The 23536-nt window shown below is 41.9% G+C and overlaps 1 protein-coding gene across 5 annotated transcripts in view; it reads left to right on the forward strand.

The window, feature by feature from the left end:
• BCAS3 (BCAS3 microtubule associated cell migration factor) overlaps positions 1–23536 on the forward strand; it is a 410844-nt gene that overhangs the window by 139954 nt on the left and 247354 nt on the right. For all 5 annotated transcript variants that reach the window (XM_072978539.2, XM_072978537.2, XM_072978538.2 and 2 more), the window contains exon 16: positions 11809–11959. In XM_072978539.2, coding sequence (XP_072834640.2) covers positions 11809–11959 — 151 coding nt within the window. The remainder of the gene's footprint in view (positions 1–11808; positions 11960–23536) is intronic.

A 23536-nucleotide genomic window follows, 5' to 3' on the forward strand; every position in this document is an offset into this window, starting at 1 on the left:
TTCTGTTTCCCAACAAACAGAGTCCCCCAGGAAGCTTGCGAGTGAGGCATGAAGATGTTGGCCCTCCCTGTCCAGCATCTGGTAAACTGCCTCTGGATGTAGAAGTTTGATTAACTCATAGTAATGTGCTCCCTCTTTTGTCTTTGAGCTCTTTGTTATAAATCCAACCTGACTATAAAAATCCGTATCCGAATGCTGCCATGGACCCATGGTGGACCTACTTTCATAATTGTGTTACATATATTTCTACTTCCCCATCTAAAAGAAGCATTCATTTGCAAGCTAATTTTCACAGAACATTTCCTGTTGTAGTCGTGGCAAATAATGCTCCTCGGTTCTCTTAGTTTCTTAAAGTGCTCACACCAGAATTTTGAAAGCAGCATCTTCTATATTTCGTTGTCAGAGCTTGTCGTAACCAAAAAGCAAAACAAAAGCCACCAGGCGGACTGCTCATCTTGAATTTGATAATGGGGAAACAGAAGGAGTTGTGGAATAGAGTGTGAGAGAGTTTTTGTATCTGAAAAGCCTAACCAGCAAGTTAAAGAAAATTTGTATAACAGTCAAAATTAACTGATGGCTTAAAACCACACTGAAAAGTAGGATAGGAGACAGTGGTTCTTGTCCAGGCCCCTCTTGCCTCTGTCCACTCTTCTGTCCTCTTTGTGTTTTTTTTAAAAAAATCTGCAAACTTTGCATTTACCTTCACATAATCAACACACACTTTAAAACACATTCTGTTTCAGAATGTGTATTTCTTTGTGTAATTTTATTTTATAAACATTTTGAGCCAAGAACTGTGTTGGAACATCCAGAAACCACAAGAAATGGATGGATAAGTAAATCGCCAGCTGCACATGAATGCAGGAGATATTGGTTGGGTCAGTTCACCTAGGAGTCTGCAGAAATTAAAGAGGGTGGTGGGGGGAATGCAGTATGAAACTTTTAAAAACTTGTTCTCCTTTCCCCTGACCATAGAGCAGAATTTCTTAATAAGTACAATGCTGGCATAGGGTGACTTGTCAATGTCTAAATTGTTTTTCTTTTCCTTTAGTTTTCCTGTATTTCAGAGTTGTTATCAGAGAGTGTGGCTATTTTCTCCTCCTGCTAGAATACAAAAGGCATAGCTATAAATAAGGATCAACATCTTCTAGAATATCCTCAAATGAAACGGAAAGGTTCCTTGTTGCTAAGTTCAGGATTGTAGATTTTATCTGGGAGGATCTTAATTGTTCTGTAGCTTCCTTTTGGACACGAACTCCTGTATTTAACCTGTTCAGTTCTGTCTCAGTTTGGACTTCTACATACATCAAACACAGTATTAGAGGAATCTAAAAGCTAGGCTTTAAAAAAAAAAGAATAATTGTGTCACAGTGTTGCAATATATAGAACAATTGTATTCATATTAATTTATGAGACATTTAAAAAATAAAACATTTCTAAAACATTAATGTTTCCCTTTATTGTGTGGTTCTGAGCATGGAATTCAACTCCTGTATTTGGATTTAAATTTAAAAAGATAAGTTTGTAAGTCTCACGAGTGAAGATATATTTAAATGTTTTTGGACAATGCCTGCTGAAATATTAAAAACTGAATAAGATTTTGAGTGGTTGGGGAACAAAGTCTTACACTTTGCTTACGTATGTTTAAAACCCCCCAATGAATTACATAAAGTGTAAAAAACATTATACACATCTGCTTTTTTAAAAATACAATTTATATATATCATAGAAGTTGATTTATGTTGATAAAGTATTTTGTATTGGATTGGATTGTTTTATAGTAATAAATACAACTCTGGTTGTATGTACGTTTTGTCCTGTGCCTCAGCTTTTGACTATGGGCCTATCAAGTCTTCGAGGTTTATTCAGTGGGCTAAATTCAGTTTTAGCCTCAACTTTATTAGGACCTCCATTAATATAGACTCATTCAGTATTATGAATTCCCATTCATTTCAGTGGGTCCACTTTAGTTGAAAGTAGAATTGGATTTTGCCCAGTGCTTTTAATGAATAATACAAATTCATAAACCTCTAAAACAGTATCACTTATCCAGCTGTTTGATTTTGTGAACAGGGTGCCAGTTCAATTGTCAGTTCTGAGCGGCAAAGAGATTTAATTGTTGAATCTCCCCTCACCCCCAGATTTAAATGAGGTGAAATACATGTAACAATATTTTAGATAAGATATTGAGTGGGGGTTGAAATCAATGGACCTCAACAGGAGTACTTGTGATAAATCTTTTTTTAAATGCATAGCAATAAGTATGGCTTCATTATCAACGCACATTAAAAACACAGGTGGACAAAAAGTGGTACTTGTCATAGGGAAAGTTTGAAAATTGTTGAAGCTGTTAAGTTAGCCGAGGACAACACATTGAAGATAGAAATATATGGTTACTGACCCCTATGTGGATACAGGAGACACTGCAAAATGCAGGGTCATGTAAAGCTACAGAAGCATCTGGAAGCTATGTTGAGGTTCACAGATATAAAGACAAGGGGCCACACTAGGTGAGTTGGAGGAAATCCATGAATGGATTGCCCAGTGTCTCATCCCCCCCTACTCCACCCATAAATCTACCAGTTCCCTCATCCTAGGGAACCTCACCTCAAGCTGCTATTACCTTTGAAAAGAAGAATATACGGACCTTATTGTACCATTATCTTATCTCCTCTTTATCTTCAGGAGTCCATTCTTATCAGGGTATTGTGAAAGAAAAAAGGCATGAGGAAACTCAGTCATAGAGTTTTCCCAGTAGGCTACATGTCGTTTTCTGCATTGCATGGGGTTATCATTTCCTCAGGAATAAAGATGCTGCTCAGTGAAATGCAAGCTTCTCCTTAATGTGGTGCGGTATTTTCACATTGTTAATGGATAAAGAAATTATTTCTCATCTTTCTTCCATATGGTTATAGCAGTAAAACTTGTTGTCAGTCGGATTACTGCAGGTTTGAAGTACTGATTGAGTTACTTGGGTTTTGTTTCTATTTGCTTCTGACAATGCCAGTGCAGGATTTTTTTTTAGTCTTTTCAAAATTTGCAATAAATCAGTGCTAAACACCATGTGGTTCCCAAGCCAATTTTTGAGCTCCCCTAAATCCCATAATAGTCCTGATTTCAAAAAAGTTATTCCGAAACACAAGGTGAAATAACAGCAGTACATTTTCAAGCCACTTTCCCATCTTATCTCTGATTATTTTAAACTTAACGCCACCTTTGATCCAAATCTATAATATATTTTTTTTGCCTCAATTAACTTCAATTGATTCAGGAAGTTTTCACTTGGATTAAGTATTTCCTGGTTTCCAACCAGGTTGTTTGGCAGCCAGAAACTAGGAAGTACTTCATCCAAGTGAAGACTTCCTGAATCAATTGAGTTTTGTTTTGTTTTTTAAAAAAAACAGTTTTAAATAAAAATAAATACTGTAATAAAAAAGTTTACCATTGAACAAGTTTAGACAAGGTGTAGTAGGTTTAAAATTGCTGCAGATAAAGGCAAAGAAGATGCCGGGAGCTATACTACTTTTTCAGCATTTTCTCCCCTAACTAAATTTTCTTTGTTTGGTATGGTTTCGTTTTTAATGACAAAGTTGCACCCTTTGGGCTCCTGACCAACTTTGAATATGGCTTCAGGCCCAACTGAGATCACCTGCCCCCCCTATTAATGATCAATATAATAGCAAAATACCTAGAAAAATATGAATGTCCATATTTTTAAAAAGTAGAAGGAGAGTTTGTATCATGGTGGGAGCCAGGTTTTTGGACAAAGTGATTGGTGAGATGTAGGATGAGAAAGGCTGTGAACTTCTTGCTGAACCCCAGTGTTAAGATTTTATCAAGCAATAAAGAAGTTTTCGGAGTGGCAACTGAGTGTACTAGTCCATTTAGCAATAATCAAAACCAGAAGCAAAGCTATTGTGGCTAAAACTACCACCACCACCCCCCCAAAAAAAGCCTGAGCTTTCTTCAGTTAAAATTGGCTTCTTGAGACATAAGAATATTTATTTATTTATTTATTCTATTTAAATCAATATATATATATTGCTTTAGCCTGTTCTTGGTCTTATCCAAAAAAGGACACAGTATTTGAACCCTGGGGATTCTGAAGAAGGAGATTTTGTGAACCATTTTCAGTTGCCTTATAAAAATGAGAAGAGTTTAAATATTCAGTTTGAGAAGATAAACAGTTAAATGTTGTACACTTCTGAATCCGTTTTGCACTTCTGATGAGGTCTTAGAGATTACGTAGGCTGCAATACACACTGTACTTCCCACAGGCCACATACTCTGGTGCCTTTGTCAAGATTTACTTCTGAGTAAAGATGCTCCCTTAAGCCCAACTACGTGTATATATTTGTGTGAAAAATAAATATCTCTTTGGACAAAGAGCAGGTTAAAACACCTGAATGACTCCGACCAGCCAAATGTTCTTACTGTTCTTTGTAGTTATGAAAGGCACATTTTAAGCATTAGCTCAATTAAAAGTACTGTATTGGCAAGATGTTTCTGCAGAAATAGCCATATTTCTATAGAAATTAGCCTTTTAATTGGAGGTGGAAGAGCTAACAAAAGGGACAAGCATGGCTATTAAAAGCAGTGGAAGGGGTTTGAAGAAATAACTTTGAAAGTTAGTGGAGATGATCCATTTCTGGAAGAAGGACCTGGGTTATCGAGATACGTCCCTTCTGTATCTTTGCTGCATCTGCTTAAGCCCTGTTCTGCTTTGCAAGTGATGAAGGCTTCTTTTGGAAGAAGCATCTATAAATAGAATTGAATTGTGATTGAAAGGTGGTTACTATAGTGTCATAAACTCTACTCTTCTTCTTTATTTTATTTTATTTTATTTTTGAGCAGGGGTGCAAGGAAAAGCAGGACCTCGTCTTACAGTTCTGAGAGGGTGAAGCAGGTTATAGGGGGAAAATCCTGCTGTTTGCCCAAACAACATTTTATTTTCCAGTCTCATTTTAAACAACAAACTTCAAATATATTTAAAGAAAGGCATTGTTATTAACAAATGTAACTCACTAGATACATGTATGTCCGTGGATATAAGAGAGAGGTGAAGACAGATTTAAGGCTCCCCTTCCTGTGAATAGTCACCATTGAACTGAGTAGGTCTTGTTCTTACTGATTATTTCTGACCACCATGTACGGTTGTACACCATCTGATATTACACAACACCCATGTTCTGAACCCAACCGTCAGTGGTTAGGACACCTTCCTCCCTTAATTCCTCTTTGGATGGATCTGCTCCATCATTTGCATTTCCTACAGATATAGGTATTCTGCAACCTTTTCTGCTCCAGGAAAGTGGAAACAAGCTTTGTGCCATCTTGAAAGGCTAAGGAGACGTAGGAGAGCATGAGCTTAAAGGCCCTTTCATCAGATGTCATCCTCAGCTGTGGCAAATGTACGTGCGTAGGGTTTGAGTCGGAAAAGAAAACATTGGCCAAAGAGCCATGATAGGCAGAAAGTAATTAAAATGCATGTGTATTCAGAAGAAGCATGTAAGCATTCACAGTTTTAAAAAAATGGCTTGTCTTCTGCAGGTATCTTAGGTTCTGCTAAAGTTTTAATCCTTCAGATGTTCTGGTGGTATTAACTAGTTTCCTTTTTGTGTCCCTGTATGCATTGGGGGGGGGAGGGAGGAATGAAAAATGGCTACTGGTAAAGGGCATCTAATCTTGTAGACCTTTTGCCAAATTTTACAATTTGGTATTGTTTAGTTGGAAAGGGCGTGCTCTGCCAGAGAAGCTGTGCCATTGACAGAGTTCTCAATATCTGTTTATCAGCCTACCCCTGAATGTCTGTGTAGTGATATTATGAGCTCCTGTCTCCCTGTGTTCCACTGTTTGTAGAACTAGCATGTTCTGTGAGACTGTGAAATAACTACATGGCATTGAGCAGGCCACTCCTTCTGGTATCGGAATTAAAATAGAGTGTTATTGCAGAAAACAAAAATTTCCACTTTCTGAGTCACATATAAAGAAATGAAGGGTTGCAGGCCGTGTGCTTTATTTTGACATTTACAGGCAGAAATGATTCTTCCAACACGTTGGTGGGCTGCAGCAGGTGAATTCATGCAAGTCAGATTTCTGGCAGACTGGAGGCATTTGTGCCTGAAGAAGCGGAAAGTTGATGGGAGGATTTTTTTGAGACACATTTCACCCCGTTTCTTTCTGCTCTTTTCTATTCCTTCCTTCTTTCTCTTTTTAATATTCTGCATCAGGATAGGAAGTATATGGCATTTATTTTACAGAGCACATAGAAGGCCATAAACTGATTTATACCAAGTGTAGAAAAATATTTTAGTATACCAAGTGTGGATTGCTTGATTATTCAAGCTGTTCAGTACTGGTGGATGATAGCTGGGGGTGGGGTCCGCGTTGTTCATTGCCAGGGGATATAGGTTTTCTTTCTGTCCCCACCCCACAATGAAAACCTTCAACCACTGCTAGCAGGAAACTCCTCCATATCGGCTGTAAAATATAAAACTCAACAAATAGTATAGTAGATTTTTCCATTTTAAAATGTTGGGATACATTCTCTGGCAAAATATTACACTGGGTATTTAAAAGCGACCCCGGAAAGTTGCTTTAAGCCCCTTTTCTTTCTAAAGCAAGAATAAAATGAGAGGCTAATTAATAAAATCTAGTTATCATTTTTTTGATAAAGGCGGGTGCTTTTAATGTAACAGATACAACCTCTCCTTTCCCCACTGTTTTCTTTCTTATTTAAAACAATAGACAGAAAATGTGTGAATGCAGTTTCAAGCTCTTTTTATCATTGGCGAGCTCAAAATGTATGTCCACCACAGCCCACCACGGCATTTTGGGTTGTTGTTGTTGTTCCAAACTAGTTCCCAGGCCTCGGCTACCAAAACTCAGTTTGTGACGGGGTGCAAGATCGCTGGAATCCTGATGCGTTTGGTTGGAAAACAAACATTAAAGGGGGGAAAAAACCACAGCAAAGCAATGGTTATGTGCAGGATTAAATGGAAGGGGGAAAAAACCGAGAGTGGGGTGGGGAGGGAAGCCTTGAGTGTCTTTAAGAAGATGAGTCTTTCATTAAGACCTTAGCTGGCCCCCACCTCCCCAGCGTTCCCTCTCCCCTATCTTCAAACCATCTGAAGTACCATTATAGCTTTTCAAACAGCTTCCTGTGAGGAACCCTTTTTCTCCAGCCTTGTTATTCTTCCTTGAAGGGATGGGGAGGAGGCAGCTTCCACTTCAGTGAGAGTTTTGGACGCTTTTGCCCTGAGACTTGTATAATATATCTCTACAAAGCCAAAGCTTTGTAGGGACCGAATTCAAACATGGCTCCCTTTTGAATCCATCCATCCCCCCCCCGCACCCCACCTCCCCAGTTCGCCGCCCATCTCCTCCGCCTCCTCCTCCTGAAGAAAAGCCACAATTTCACATCGTTGGGCGGGCAGGCGGGCGCAGAAAAACAAGTTAACAATCTAAACCTTTTAATTCAGAGGAGCCTTGTCCCTTTTTGAGTGCTTTTCAATCTCTTGTAAACAGCCGAGGCCTCTGCTTCCTTCTGCTCCTCTTCACCTTTTTCTTCCCCCTCCACTTTTCCCTCTCCAGTTGGTTGTGAAATTTGGAGTTTGTTCCTTTTCCCCTCCTTGCCCCCCCTTACAACCGGGACTGTTGACTGGAGAGGGGTACACAATGGAAAACAATGATGTCAAAATTGGACACAACATCCTATTTTACCTCTTACGCCTTCCAGATTAGATTTTCTTTAACCTCTCTTACCGTGCCAAATTATTGAGGCACATAATACATGGCTGTTGTTGCTGAGGCACATATTAGGTTGCTGTTGTTCGGATTGAGATACAAGTTTAGTTTAGGGCCCTTTTTCTTTTTGCTGAAGGAAAACATTTAAATTTCATGTTACAGGAACCGTGGCATGTTGGAATAATTAAGGCTGCAGTCTTGGGCACACAGACAAGGGATCCTGTCAAACTCTGTGGGCCTTGCTTCCGAGTAAACATTAGCAAGATTGGCTGGAAAAATAGCTGATGTTACTCCAGTCTCTTCCTGACAAAGGCATTTGGTTTTTGCTGTCATTTACCAAAGATTGGAAACTTCTCTCCCCAGCGTTCTAGAATATAGTCCACCTGATCCAGCTAAAGTTTATATGCTATTTCTAAGTGTCATTCCTTTCTATCCATAAATGCCTGTTTAATTCTCTTAGTGGGGTACGTCCTCAGTTGAGCAACAGATGACTATCAAGTTTACCAAAACATCGATACATAAATAACTGAAATGATTTTTTTAAAAAAATGAAGAAAAAAGAATCCTAAGTGCAATTCCAAAACCAACACTTTCTTTGAGGTTCCTTCCTTCCTTCCTTCCTTCCTTCCTTCCTTCCTTCCTCCATGCATGAAGAATAAGAGTATGCACTCATGACGCCAGGTCTTATATATGTTGCTGTACAACATATAGGTGGTGAAGGAAATACGTACAGTATATCATTTCAGGGCTCAAAACTGCTACCACTACAGGTTAGGCACCTGAGCCATCCAATCTGTGTGCAACTTTAATTATCTCTACTTTTCTCTCAGTAATTCTGAACTTTGGTGTAGAATGAAAATTAATTAAGTAGAAAGAAAGGACAGTGTGACAAATATTGAACCGAACACAACCAGCTGTTATATGAAACCAAGCTTTTCTCGGACACTTGCATTCTGACAGCACGATGTTGTTGCATACAAGGCCTACTGAGAAGCAAGCCCTAGTGATTCCTGTGAGATGCCCTCCCTTGTAAGCGTGTCAGATTGCTGTCGGAAGGAAGGAGAAACAGACAAAAAATTGAGAAAAAAATTGTAGTAAAATCAGTTCTTCTCTACTTGGACAGAAAGTGCAGGGAAGGATATTGGGTAGAGTGCAGAAGTAACACTATGTTAATGCTCCAGTAGAAATAAATTAGAAAAGAAGAACGGTCCCGAGGAATGGAACGATCAAGGGAGACAAGAATATGAAATCAAAGAGGAAAGATAAGAAGGAGCAAGAGAGAGAGCATATGCACTTAAGTTAATAATGAAATCATGGCTAGGATTGTAGCAAGATCGGTCCTGATGCAATAGGTGAATCAGAGGTCAATCGAGTCTGAAGGGGGCACATTCAGAGATGCGGGGAACTAGTTGGTGATATGGATTGAAGAGGGGAATTAGGAAGGAAAAGAGCGAGACAAAGGCATAGACAGAACGACTAAAGCACATTAAAGGGAAGTGGGACGATGTGAAGCAAGGCAGAGGAGAAAAGGCATTCATTGGATTCCAAGCTGGAGATTAAATGTACAGTACAGTAAAAAAAAATTTTTTTTATTATAAATTTGCTTTGGGGAGGGGGGGCTCATCTATTATCTAAAACCAGAACACTCAGAGAATCATGAAATTGCATTCAGCTCACATTTACCTCAGTACCAAATCACAGATATCAATTTTGCAGCTACATGCATTGAGGGACGCTCGTCACCATGGTAGATATACGCGTGGTGGTTTAGCCTTTCAAAGAACATTCCTGTTATTTAGGTTTGGAGCAGCACATTTTTTTCAATTTTTTTTGTTCTAATTAGGTTCACAGGATAGAGTTTAATATTTCCAATACAATTGCCAAAATACTTTTACAATTTTCTTTCAAGAGCTGGATTTTGTTCAGGGAGTAAATACCCTTTTCATAATTAAACCTTCTGGATATCTGTATTGTCCATTAGATCTCGTGTTGTTTAGTGAATGAATGTACAATCAAGAAACTGTCCCGCACTGTTTCAAACCTCATTTTAATTTTAGTTGTGGGTTGTTTGCTTTTTTAAAATTAATGTCATTTAAATTGGTTTCATTTTGAAAGAAGATAAAAGGAATGGAATGAGGAATCCATATTCAATTTTATTTTCAGTAGGGCATTGATGATCATTTGCAAGGCAGATTAAAAAGCCAAACAGATAAGGGGATTACCCACAGTTTCATACTTGGTTTTGTGCTAGGATGCTTGAAGAATTAAGTATTTACAAATTAATATATTAACAGATCTAATGAACACTTTTTGAACTAATTTTACTAAATTTCATACTTCTAGGAATGGCAGAGCATAATTTTTGTCAGTTTAAAACTATCAGCATGAAATATATTTTGGGAGGAAATATACATTTAAAACTTTCTAAATATTTATTTTTAATTTATTAAAAAAATAATTCAGGTTAATGCTGAAACAGATTGGAGTGGAATAGAATAACAGCTAAACGCATGCCAAAATAACATCATTTAGAAATAGTAGCTCTGTAGGAATGTGAAGAAATCTTGCTGTCAGGGAGATGCTAGATCAGACAGGACTTTGCAGTATGGTGACCAGATAGGAATTTTTATCTCTAACATCTTTTGTTCAGCACACTTAAATCCTATTGATTTAAGGGGATAGGCAGAATTAATTCTGCAGAATCTGATATTCAGTGACCTTTACTCCCCTGTGTTTTACGAGTTTGCCTGTTTGTTCATTTATTCAAAATATTGGTCCCTTCCGGCTCTGTAGTTCTCAGATGATGATGACTGAAAACACAAGTTCTCTAGGCAGTTCACTAAAGAACAAAATTAAAGAAGTCACAACTTTGAAATCCAGAACACTAAAAACTACTGAAAACTAAGTTATGCTGGAGCTTCCAAGACATCTCCTTCTGTAGTTCCCTACTTAGATCTTATGGTCTTCCTGCAGCTAAACCTGCCAAAGATCTACAAGAGAGAATACCTTCTTAGCGGTGGTCCCCTCTCTGTGGAATCCCCCTCCACAGAGAAGCCTTCTTATCAGTAATATTGCAGCCCCTTGGGCACCAAGTGCCAATCTTTTTATAGCATTTTAATAAAGTGGTTTTGTGCTTGCAAGTTTTTGCACTGCTATAAAGATCTGAAATTGCAAAAACATGTTATTAAAAGCCTGGGACGACCCAAAGGTGGTGGTGTTTTTGCTGGTGGTGTTTAGTTGGGATTTATTATATGCTTCTGTGGTCTCATTGATGCTTCTGGTTTTACTTTATGTTTAGCTTTTGTGTGGCCCATCTTCATATTTAGCTTTTGTGTTGTAGTTAAAAGACAAACTACCAAAATAATTAAATAAATAAAAGAGATAAATACCGTATTTAATAGGGCCGCGATCAACATCTGTGTGAGCTGTGTGTAGCCAAAACTACATGTGGCAGTGAAATCTCCCCAGTTGTGTTAGAGCTGATATGTCTTGTGTATCTGCTCTCTGCACGTGCAAGTGTAAGTGTGTTGAAAAAATTAATTCATGTCTCTGCAGGTATTAATTATTTTTTTAAATGTGTAGATATAGAAAGGCTCAGCTCTGGCAAGGATGGAAATGCACCCATAAAGTTACTGGGCAAGCAGTACGAACATTTTTATTTAGAGAAAGTAGCTTTGTATCTCCTGGTAGATGTCTGTGTGAATAGAAATTACAGTACAAGGACTTCCAGCTTGCCAGTTGTTTAACAAAGGCAGCGAAAAGATGACGCTTTAAATGAGCCTTCTGAAATGAAGAAAGCTTAAAGGAACAAGGAGTAGAATTATGTGTGGAAGGACTATGTGCTCTGTTCGTTTATGATATTCAGAACATGTTCCTGGCTCTGTATTCTTTAATTCTGCATTTCTGTCTTTTGTACTAAGCTTTGGTGGGAGAATGTTGGGGTTCCTAAAGGAGTTTTTTTTAAAAAAAAATCTTCTGGCTCCTGTTTAAGTTATATAAATAACATTGATTCTCTCTCTTTCTTCCCACCCCACTCCACCCCACCCCGACTCCATCATCAAGGAAAACTGAACAGTCAAGACACTTACAACAATTTCACCAACAATAATCCCGGCAACCCTCGTCTTTCACCACTTCCAAGCTTGACTGTAGTGGTACCTCTTGCTCAGATCAAGCAACCCATGACTCTGGGAACTATCACCAAACGTACTGGGTAAGTGGAGTGCGTTTGAATGGGGATTTGTGTTCATGCATGTCTTTTAAGAATCGGTTTGATTTCCTTTGCATAACCTTTCGGAGTGTGTATTCATAGTTATATGAATATCTCTGTTATGTACTCTAAATCTGCAAACCTGTGTAGCATTACTATTGAATAAGCCCTATTGGACGCTGTTAGGGCTTACACCTGAGTAAACATCCATATAGGCATTGAACTGCACATTTTCTTGATGTGTATGTCACAGAGGAGACAGTAGAATAACATGAAACAAGCATGCAAAGAACTCCTGGGCATCTCAAAAACCCAGTCTAAATATTTGTCCAAAATTTCCAAATTTTCTCTTTTTTTTAAATGGCTTGCTTTTTCTAAGCCATGTAAAAGATTTGTTTTCTACTTGAAATAGTAACTCCATCAGAGGATTTCTTGGCTACTACTAAGCCATTGGTAGCATGTTTCTGAGCAGCTGAATAAAAACATTGTGTATGTAACATACTGCTCTGTGGTTCTAAATTTTTCACTTCTACTGTTATTTTTCAAAGCCTTGTCTTTTTTATTTTCTGTCCATTTTTGTCTGCCTGCAGCCTTCACTTTTCTGATACTTGACGTATATCATGGTTGAGTAAATTTCCTTGTTTAATAGATTTTTATCTCATCTTATACAGTATTCCCTCTCTCAACACAACTTAGAAAGTGGAAAAAATGCAATATAATAAAACTGTTAGCAATTTGAAGAGAGATAATTAATGATTAAAATAAGCTGGATAGGTTAATGATATTAATCAGTGTGCTACAGCAAAGCTACTAGAGAGTGTTGTAGCATTTTAAGGGACTTGCATGTTTCATTTCACATAAGCTTTCATAGACTGTAGTTCACTTCCGCATCTGATGAAATGGAGTACAGTCCACAAAAGCTATGTCAGAGAAAACCTTTTAAGCTTTAAGATGCCAGAAGACTCTGACCAAACATGTAGTGTGTTCAGACTAAGCTATCCATCTTCTATGTTTATGGTCTTTCAGGCAGTCTTTCCACAGGCCCGCACAGGTTGGGCTAAACAACAGGTGAGAAACCTGCAAACTGGTGCCCTCAGTGCTGTAAGCCACACATTACATTCTGCCTTGGACAGAGACAGTGTCCAGTTCATAATTCATCACTTTCAATATGGCAGATATATGGTTAATGTGACTGTGATAAAGGCTACATTTGCCAAAGTTCCATATCTGGATTCCTACATGGTTCCTTTGGCAGTTATGATTATCATCACATTTTCAAATGTTTTCAAATTTCACCCTTTGTAACTCCTTCATTTATGGTGCTGGTGATGATATTATTGTTACATACAGCACTGATGTTACCTGTCTGTCATGGGTTTGGAGGGAAAGTTCCATCCTATGGGGAGTGGAAGGCGGGACATCAGGAGGAGGGGCTGTACTGTATAAATATGTGATGCCTGTGTGGTGAGAGAACACACACTGATGAGAAGCTAAGCAGACGAAGCAGCAGCTGGGAAGAAGGAGCTGTTGTGGGAGTCTGTGTGTCAGACAGGGTACTTCTGTGTGTCAGAGTACCAACCTGATAGGTTCAGGTGTCTGTTGGTTAGCCAGAACTGATAGGTTCAGGGTCTGTGCTTTAAGTTAAGGTTCTGGGTGAACCAAACTGTATGTATGTCTGAGTGAATTTAAGCCACGTTACTTTATCCTATTCACCTGATTGTTTATTTTTCCCTGTGTGTATTTAAATAAACCTGATTCTTTTTATTGTTTAAAAATCCATCCCTAGTCTGTGTGACTTCTTATAGGGAATGGTTGGTGGCAGCTTGGTGTAACTGTGTGGCAGATCCCAGTAGGTCTGGGTTTGTCACATTGATTGGTGTCCAGCGTGTGGGATACGACTGGTCCAGTTGTCCAGCGGTCCAGCAAAGCCTTGGCAAGTGTGCCCAGAGCAAGGGGGGTCTAGTCAGGGACAGTCTGAGGCGCGTAGGTAATCTTCTAGGTGTACCTCACGGGGAGGTGCGCTAGTAGAAGAACGTGCCAACTGGGGAGACTTAGATTAAGGTGCTCTGAGGCAGCCTAGTTTTGGCGGGAAAAAGCTGAGGCAAAACTGCGTAGCAACAGTGAGCTAGCTTGCCAGCTGAGAGGCCCAGCAGAGGGGGGTAGGCTCTGACTCGATACTGTTGCAAATTTAGTGCTGAAGAACAGCAGCAATCTCTAGGGAGAGCTGGTTCTGAGGCAAGAAGGAAAAAAGTGGTCGTTTTATTTTGAGGCTTGACTTTTAAAGCAGCTTGTTCTGAGGGGGGATTATGCCCTTGACTCGAAGCAAAGTAGCAGACATGAGTGAAGTGAAAGACCCCCAGATTGACCAAGGTTCTGAGGAGGAATTTGGCTCAGTGCAAGGTGACAGCACAGGAGAGCAAGACCCAGAACTCAGAAAATTGCTCATAGCCCAACAGCATGAACTGAGGATGAGGCAATTTGAAGTGGAGGAAAGGGAAAGGGAAAGAGAAGAAAGGGAAAGAGAGAAACAGCGGCAATTTGAAATGGAGGAAAGGGAAAGAGAGAGACAGAGACAATTTGAATTGGCATTGGAGAGAGAGAAAATGGCGTTTGAATTAAAAAAACTGGAACTGATGAACCAGAACAATAATAATAATAGGGATTCTGAGGGAGGCCAACTGTCTAAGGCTGACCTGAAGAAATTCCCTGTGTACCACAAGGGAGATTGTCCCGAGGTGTTCTTTTCCTTAGTGGAAAGAGCGTTTGTGGACTTCTCAGTGAGGGAAACTGAGAAGATGACCATCATGCGATCTTTAATCAGTGGTAGCCTGGCTGCGGTTTATGCCGAGATGCCTGAGGAACTGATGAAAGATTTTGCAGAGTTTAAAAAACTGGTGTTTGCCAGACATGGGATAAATGCAGAGCAGCTGAGACAAAGATTCAGGTCCCTAACCAAGAAGCCAGAACAGACTTTTACCCAAGTGGGGGCCCAATTGGTGAGGCTGCTTGAGAAATGGCTATCGCAGGAGGGGACAGAGACCTATGAGCAGCTTAAAGACTTGATAGCACTGGAACAGTTCTATTCAGTCCTGCATGGGGAATTGAAATTCCAGGTGAGGGAAAGGAAACCAAAATCTGTGGCAGCAGCCGCAGAGATCGCGGATTTTATTTCCCAAATAAGAAAGCCCTTGGGTGAGGGGAAATCTGTAGGTAAACCCAAAGAAACCTACAGCAAGTACTCTCAGGGACCAGGGAAAAGCCAGCAAGGGGGAGGGGCCCATGGTGAAGGGAAGCCCTCAGACATGAAACTAAGACCTCAGATTTTGGAGGGAAAACCAAAACAAGATGAGAGAGAATCAAAATACACCAGAAAATGCTATTTCTGTCAGGGAAAGGGTCATCTAATCTCAGAGTGTGAGAAATTAAAGCAGCTAAAAGGAATGGTGCCTCAGAATTCTAGTGGGACCAAGCCAAAAGCTGTGTTCTGTGTCCAGAAAGAGCAAGGCTCAGTGTCACAGAGGGAGCCTGTTGCCATGGCTACTCAGTCTGGAACAGCTACCTCTGCTGAGCAGGCTGAGGAAAATGGTCCTCTTATAGAGGTAAAGCGCTGCTTGCTGATAAAAACAGATTCTCAGTTGTTTGAGACAGCCGGGGTGGACGTAGGAATACTTGACCGTCAGTATAGGGGGCTGCGGGACACTTGTTCCCAGGTAACCCTGTGCCATCCAGATATCATTCCTCGGGAGTTTATAATCCCAAATGAGAGCATGAAGGTGGCAGGGATTGAGGGGCAGGTAATTTCTCTGCCAGTAGCAGAGGTACCTGTCAACTTTCAAGGCTGGAGGGGAGTTTGGAGGCTAGCGATTTCATCGACTCTGCCGGCAGCCGTGCTCGTGGGAAATGACCTGGCTGAACATGTGAAACGGGTGCTAGTGATTACACGCTCACAAGCCACCACAGGGACAGTTCAGGGGGGTAATGATGAGCCAGAGACGGAAGCAGGGGGGAGTTCAGAAGCTGTGGTGGAAACCTTAACCACAGACAGCAGATTTGGACAGGAGCAAAAGGCAGACGCCACTCTCCAAAAGTGTTTTGAACAGGTGACTGACGCCCAGCTAACACCTGAAACCCCAGTGAGATTTCTGGAGAAAAAGGGGATTTTATATAGAGAAACCCTGAGGAATATCTCAAAAGGGGGAGATGGGATCAGAAGTCAGCTGGTGGTACCTGAAAAGTATCGCCCCATGATCTTACAAAGGGGGCACTCTGACATGTTTGCTGCACACTTAGGGGTGAACAAAACACAGCAGAGAATCACACAGAATTTCTACTGGCCTGACATAGGGAAGCAGATCAGGGAGTTCTGTAAACAATGTGATGTGTGTCAAAGGCAGGGGAATAACCGCGACAGGACCAAAGCAAAGTTGTGCCCTTTGCCTGTGATTGACACTCCGTTCAAATGCATAGGGGTGGATATTGTGGGACCTTTGCCCAAGGCCACAAAGAGGGGGAACAGGTTCATCCTAACAATTGTGGACCATGCCACAAGGTATCCTGAAGCCATACCCTTGTCTAACATTGAAACTAACACAGTGGCCGATGCTTTGGTGGGGTATATGTCCAGGATGGGATTTGCCTCAGAGATAATCACAGATTTGGGCGCATCGTTCACATCAAAGCTCATGAAACGCTTATGGCAAATCTGTGGAATTAAGCACAAGGAAACCACTGCTTATCATCCTGAAAGTAATGGGTTAACTGAGAAGTTCAATGGGACTCTAATGCGCATGATTAGGGCTTACTTGGCAGAGAATCCAAACAATTGGGACCAGAAGCTGCAATCCCTTTTGTTTGCTTATCGATCAGTGCCACAAGCCAGTACCGGGTTCAGTCCATTCGAACTTTTATTTGGGAGAAGGGTGAAAGGGCCCCTTGATTTGATCAAACAAAATTGGGAGCAGATCACCCAGGATGACCCACAAGACGTTGTGACATACATAGACACCTTGATGAATGACCTAAGGAGAAATCTAGAGCTGGCAGCAGAAAACCTGCAAGCTCAGAAGGTCAGACAGAAAACATGGTATGACCACAAAGCTAGAGAGAGGCACTTTGACCCAGGGGAGGAAGTGCTTTGGCTTAGGCCCTGCAGAGAGAATAAACTGCAGCTCAAATGGGCAGGACCATATAGGGTCATTTCCAAAATGTCAGACCTGAACTACCTAATAGAGCAGGAGGAGAACCAAGCAAGGAGGGTGGTTCATGTGAATGCCCTAAAACCCTACTACAGAGGGGAACAGAGGGTTTTATTCGCGATAAAAGCAGCTGAGAGTGAGGAAGCTGAATTACCCTTCTGGGAGGGTAGAGGGGAAGTAAAATACAACCCAGAGGAGGTAAAGATCAGTCCTGCACTCACCCAAGACCAGCAGCAAGAACTAAAAATGCTGCTTAGTAAATATCAGCAGGTGTTTTCCAACAAGCCGGGGATAGTGAAGGGAGTGATGCATCGGATCCACACAGGGGATGCACCCCCGCAGGCAGTATCCCCATACCGAGTAACGGGACCCTATAGGGACAAGGTGCGGAAGGAGCTGGACGAAATGCTGAGGGAGAACATAATCGTCCCCTCTTCTAGTCCTTGGTCCTCTCCGATAGTCCTTGTGGACAAGCCTGATGGGAGCATTAGGTTTTGTGTCGATTACAGGAAATTAAACCGTGTAACCACTCCTGATGCCTACCCAATGCCCAGGCTAGACAACCTGATTGAAACCATAGGGGGTTGTCGGTTCATCTCATCATTGGACCTGGTAAAGGGATATTGGCAATTAAGAATTGATCCCAGGGATCAAGAAAAGACTGCCTTTTGCAGCCCTTTTGGTCTCTATGAGTTTCGAGTCCTGAGCTTTGGTCTCAGAAATGCACCAGCCACATTCCAAAGGCTGATGGACCAGACCTTGGCAGGGCTCAGTGACTTTACAGTGGCCTACATTGACGACATAGGGATCTTCAGTAATACCTGGGAAGATCACCTAATACACCTGGAGTTAGTGCTGCAGAGGTTAAGTGCAGCAGGGCTAACAGTAAAGGCCAGCAAGTGTCAGCTGGGTAGCCCAGAAATAAAATACTTGGGTCACATGGTAGGGGGAGGAGTGATAAAACCCCTGGAGGCCAAAATAGAAGCTGTTCGTGATTGGCCTAGACCCAACACCAAGAAAAAAGTCAAATCATTTCTTGGGTTGGTGGGCTACTACAGAAAGTTCATCCCGAGGTTTAGCGAGATTGCGGCTCCGCTGACCGATCTGACGAGGAAGACGGCTGATGACCGCATCCCGTGGACCAGCGACTGTGAGGCGGCGTTCCAGAGGTTGAAGGAGGCGTTAATCAACTATCCAGTCCTGCGTGCTCCAGACTTCGACCGGGAGTTCATCATCTACACCGATGCGTCTAACAGCGGGGTAGGAGCAGTTCTGTGCCAGGAGGATGAGAATGGTGACCAGCATCCAGTGTCCTACCTGAGTAGGAAACTTCAAAAAGGTGAGAGACATTTGGCAACCGTGGAGAAGGAGTGTTTGGCCATAGTCTACGCGATCCAGAAGGCCAAGCCTTACATCTGGGGAAGACATTTTATTCTGTGTACTGACCATTCACCATTGCAATGGTTAAAGACAATGAAAACCCACAATAGCAAACTTATGAGGTGGGCTTTAAACCTACAGGACTATGACTTTGAAGTAAAGGTGGTCCGAGGGTCAGTGAACTGTGTTGCTGACGCCTTATCAAGAAGACCTGAAGAATGAAGACGGCGAAAGAACATGGACTATGTGTATATAATGATGACAAAAAGTAAAATGTACCTGGTTTTGAATTGGTTTGTATGAATAAAGGTAAATTGATGTAATGTAGATGGTAAATGTTTAAATGCCTAAATGGTAAATGGTTAACTTAGAATGTAAGTATAAGTAAGTATAATATGGTATGTATAACTGTTGTTGTGTATTTTACCCAGGTTGTTTTTTGGTGAAAAGCACGTTAGCTTTCCCCCTACAAAACAACTTTTAAAGAGGGGAGGTGTTACATACAGCACTGATGTTACCTGTCTGTCATGGGTTTGGAGGGAAAGTTCCATCCTATGGGGAGTGGAAGGCGGGACATCAGGAGGAGGGGCTGTACTGTATAAATATGTGATGCCTGTGTGGTGAGAGAACACACACTGATGAGAAGCTAAGCAGACGAAGCAGCAGCTGGGAAGAAGGAGCTGTTGTGGGAGTCTGTGTGTCAGACAGGGTACTTCTGTGTGTCAGAGTACCAACCTGATAGGTTCAGGTGTCTGTTGGTTAGCCAGAACTGATAGGTTCAGGGTCTGTGCTTTAAGTTAAGGTTCTGGGTGAACCAAACTGTATGTATGTCTGAGTGAATTTAAGCCACGTTACTTTATCCTATTCACCTGATTGTTTATTTTTCCCTGTGTGTATTTAAATAAACCTGATTCTTTTTATTGTTTAAAAATCCATCCCTAGTCTGTGTGACTTCTTATAGGGAATGGTTGGTGGCAGCTTGGTGTAACTGTGTGGCAGATCCCAGTAGGTCTGGGTTTGTCACAATTATTAGGCTGGTTTCCCACCAACTACCCATCAAAGCACTTTATGCAACATGACCTCCTAAAAACCACTCAGCATAATATTGAAATTTCAGATAAACACACACACACACACACACACACACACACACACACACACACACACACACACACAGTGCACAATGACATCATAAGTTCAAATAGCTGACAATCAATACTGAAAGAAGCAGAGCAGCAAAATCGTCTCAACCCAAAGGCCATGCAGAATAATACAATTTTTGTACCCTGACGAGAAGTCTGCAAAGGCATGGGAAGGGGATGGGGTCACTGAGAAGCCCCAGCTCAAAGGCATCACAGCCAGTCTCTGTGGCCGGCATGTTTAGAGGACAGCACTCTGTGCTCTGGTGTAGTTGGCTTGGGAGTGCAGTATTTACTGCACTCCCAAGTTGGCTGGTGTAGTTGGCTTGGGAGTGCAGGAGTACTGCACTCCCAAGCCAACTACACCAGAGCACAGAGTGCTGTCCTCTGAACATGCCGGCCACAGAGACTGGTGAAACGTTAGGAAGAACAACCTTCAGAACACGGCCAAAAGCCCAAAAAACCCACAACAACCATTAGATCCCAGTCGTGAAAGCCTTCACGAATACTCTACTCTGTATTTCTAAGATGGCCTGGAAAGACAAAAGAAATCTGGGTGCCTTTGGGCTGCTGTTAAGATCTCTGGGGGAGCACCCCACGAGAGCCCAGCATGATTCATATTGACCACTTCTCTGTTGTGATAAACAGGCTCATTCACTGGTATACTGTATCTATTAGTTGTTCAACGTCAAATGTCCTAGATTCCTTGCTTTTAACAGTTTTCCTTACAACGCTCTCTCTTGCTCACTGTCTCTTCACCCTCCTTTTTAAAATCATCTCCCTTCCTCTTCAGAATCAGTATGGGATTCGACCAAGCATTTCTATGAACAGTTATGTCAGAAACTTAATGTGCTGAGTTTTGTTCTGGTGTCTCTGTTCTTAAAGGAAGATAACTCCTGTGTATTTTGCATCTGCCAATACCCCATCCTAAAAATGTTTGTTAGGTAGTGCGCTAGTGTCCACCATAGATGTTTAATGGTGATGGTGTCCTGAATATGCAATGCCAAATTTAATTCCTTTATCTGTGGGTACAAGAGTGATAGAGGCCCATAGAGAAGAAGGTGGTAGGAGGCCTGAAAAGTTAGATGGACTGTACCACTCCACATTAAGGGAAGGGAGATCTTATTTTTGAATTCACCCTTCTATTTATTATTATTTATTTGCAGTATTTATGCCCCACCTGTATTTAGCCAGAAAAGGCTGCTGGATTAGCTCACGAAGGTAAATGACCAGAGAAATAAGTAGTTAGATAGTCTGTGCTTGCAGGTTTGCCGGTCTGAATTTAAGACACTACACACAAGGAATAAGGGATGGGTTGGGAGGAGGGGAAAAGGAAAATGTTCTTCTTTTCCTATGATAACCAATGAGATCTAGCGGTTTGGATCACCTGATGAAACGGGTGCAGCTAGGAGGGGGAACCAACGGCAGCTGGTCTTGGCAGAAGTGATGGGGTGCATTTGGTGCTTTCTTTCTGCAGTTTTTAAAGTAGCAAAGCAGGAAGGATAGAAATTAGGACGGAAACTTTGTTCCTCATGTATGCATGGCTTGATCTTGAGTTGAGTGGGTTTTTGCATTGAGTTCAAAACACTGGGGCGAAAAAATCCTGAAGAAGTAACTTCTGTCATTCTACTATGCCAGGATCCCAACTCATTCTCCTGTATGTGTAACATAGATGTGAGCAACACTGAGCTTGCAGACCGGATGTGATGTTCTGCCCAACCCTCCACAGTCATCTGTATTGTCCTTGGAACCTCCTCTTCCAACTCTTAACAAGCTGGCAGTTTTTTTAAATAGATATAAGACTAAAACAGGGCATGTGGAGAAGATACGCCTCTTTTTAAAGGAAATCTGCATTCCCACGAGTGGTTTCTGTGAAGCCAGAGGAGGGTTTTCCCCCACTCCCAGGTGCTACCATGCTGCAAAATTCAGCAAAGGTTGAGGCGCAGCCTATGGCGTGATCCAAGGGACTCAAATGCCCTGGCCGGCCGACCGTAGAGCCAAGAAGGGATGTCAAACAAAGAAGTGAAAGGGGAGTTGCGCAACAATGCTTCTGCTGCTCCCGGGCCAGTCTTGTTTCCTTGTTGAGAATCGCCTCCCTTAACTTGCTTTCGTATTTTTCCCCGTGTGTGGCTATGGCTGTCTCGGAAAGGGTTCTGCGGAGACACGGAGAACCTTGCCCAGCTTGCCTCACTCTGCCAGGCCACGGCTTTAGCTGTTGCTCCAAAGGGTGGAAAAGCAAATGGAGATTAAGGAGGGCTTTCCTCCTCTGCCATTTCACACAATATCTGGTGTTTGCTCAGGAAGCCGCAGGGCTGAAATACCTCTGCTGTTGCAGGCTGCAGCTCCAGAGTCGCTCACGGTTGACTTCACCCTCTTGCCATGTGAGATAGGCTAGCTAAACATTGAGCGGCTTATAATAATCTTCTGAAGATCTTTTAGGACGTCCAATGCTTGAATTGTTGCCCTTCAACTTCTAAGAGAATAAAGAAACATCCTGGATATTTTGTTTCTGAGCCTCCCCTTCATCCGCCCAAGATACATCAAAGTGGACACGCATTTAAGGGCTTCTCCGTAGACACAGAGGCTGCCATGCGCGTATGTGACTTCTGTCGGTGTACCCTTAACATATAGAATAGGAAAGGGGTCCCCTGCATGTGGGAGGCTTCAAAGGGACTTCTAGTGGAGGCACGGTTCGCACAGCCAGACCCATATAACCTTTTAAATTAGCAGGACAGTATTTATGTAAATGTCTTGCTTTGCAGCCCTGTGCTTGCCTCACAGAGTTTGCGAAGGTTTGTTTTTTGTTTGTTTGTTTGTTTGTTTGTTTTGAATTACGTTTCTGAAAACTCTCCAAGCAGAACCCACCATAGACAGGAGATTCTTCACACTGTAGTCCAATAAGAATAATGCTAATCATCATCATCAACAACAACACTCCCCAATATAGTTTAGGAATAAATGTCATTCAACTGGATAGGACTGGGTTCTGGATGGGTTCACACTGTCCTTTTGAAATAAATAAGACTTACAAGTGCTTGGATTTGGCTGGGCCAGGACCTTTACCTTTACTGATTACATTGAAAAGATAATATTCAATTTAAAAACAGCTGAACACCCAGCCTAGAATAGAGCTTCCTCACACATCTCATTGGCAGGACAGCCAGACGTCCAAACCAAAAAGCAGCTACAGAGAGAAATAATTTTAAAGCATTGTTGGAATTTGACAGGCCTTCCGCTTCTTGTCCCCCAAATCCCATGCACATTGCTTGAAATAAATAGGGGAATGTTCAAAAGCAGTGGGAGGGGATTTTGAGGCTTTTGATGAGATGGTGCTGGTGGATCAGGCCCACTGACAGCAAGCAGGAGGAAAAAATGTGCGTCGGGGAGGGGGGGAATCAACCTCTTTGTGGAGCAAAGAATGAAGCAGAACGCGGATGTTCCCTCCAGCTTGGCAGGGCCTAAAACGGCCAAATTGAGACGGCAGCCTTAACTCGAGCCTCCAGGGGGCAAAGCGTGTGTTTAACATATTTAACATCTGCCCTTCTATTTCTCGAAACAGAGAGAGCAACCGCGAGCCTGTAATAGGGAGGCAGGACAGGGACCATCTGCCTGGCACTGCGAAGTGTAGTGCACACGCGCGTGGATTACCACAAATGGCAAAAGACAGATGTATTTACACCTATGTGGGCAACACCTTGAAGCTGTGCTCCGAGGAAGCGCGCTCCCCCCTCCGCCCGCCTGTCTCTTTCAACAGCTGCATAACCTTGGCGGCTGTGCTTCAGTCAGGAGAAAAGCCTGCTTGAAACCCAGTGGAGGTTAACAACTGTCTCCTGTTCAGCGGGGGGGGGGGGATGGCGGGGAGGGCC

The sequence above is a fragment of the Pogona vitticeps genome, chromosome 7, assembly GCF_051106095.1.
Source record: "Pogona vitticeps strain Pit_001003342236 chromosome 7, PviZW2.1, whole genome shotgun sequence".
NCBI classification, from domain to species: Eukaryota; Metazoa; Chordata; class Lepidosauria; order Squamata; family Agamidae; genus Pogona; species Pogona vitticeps.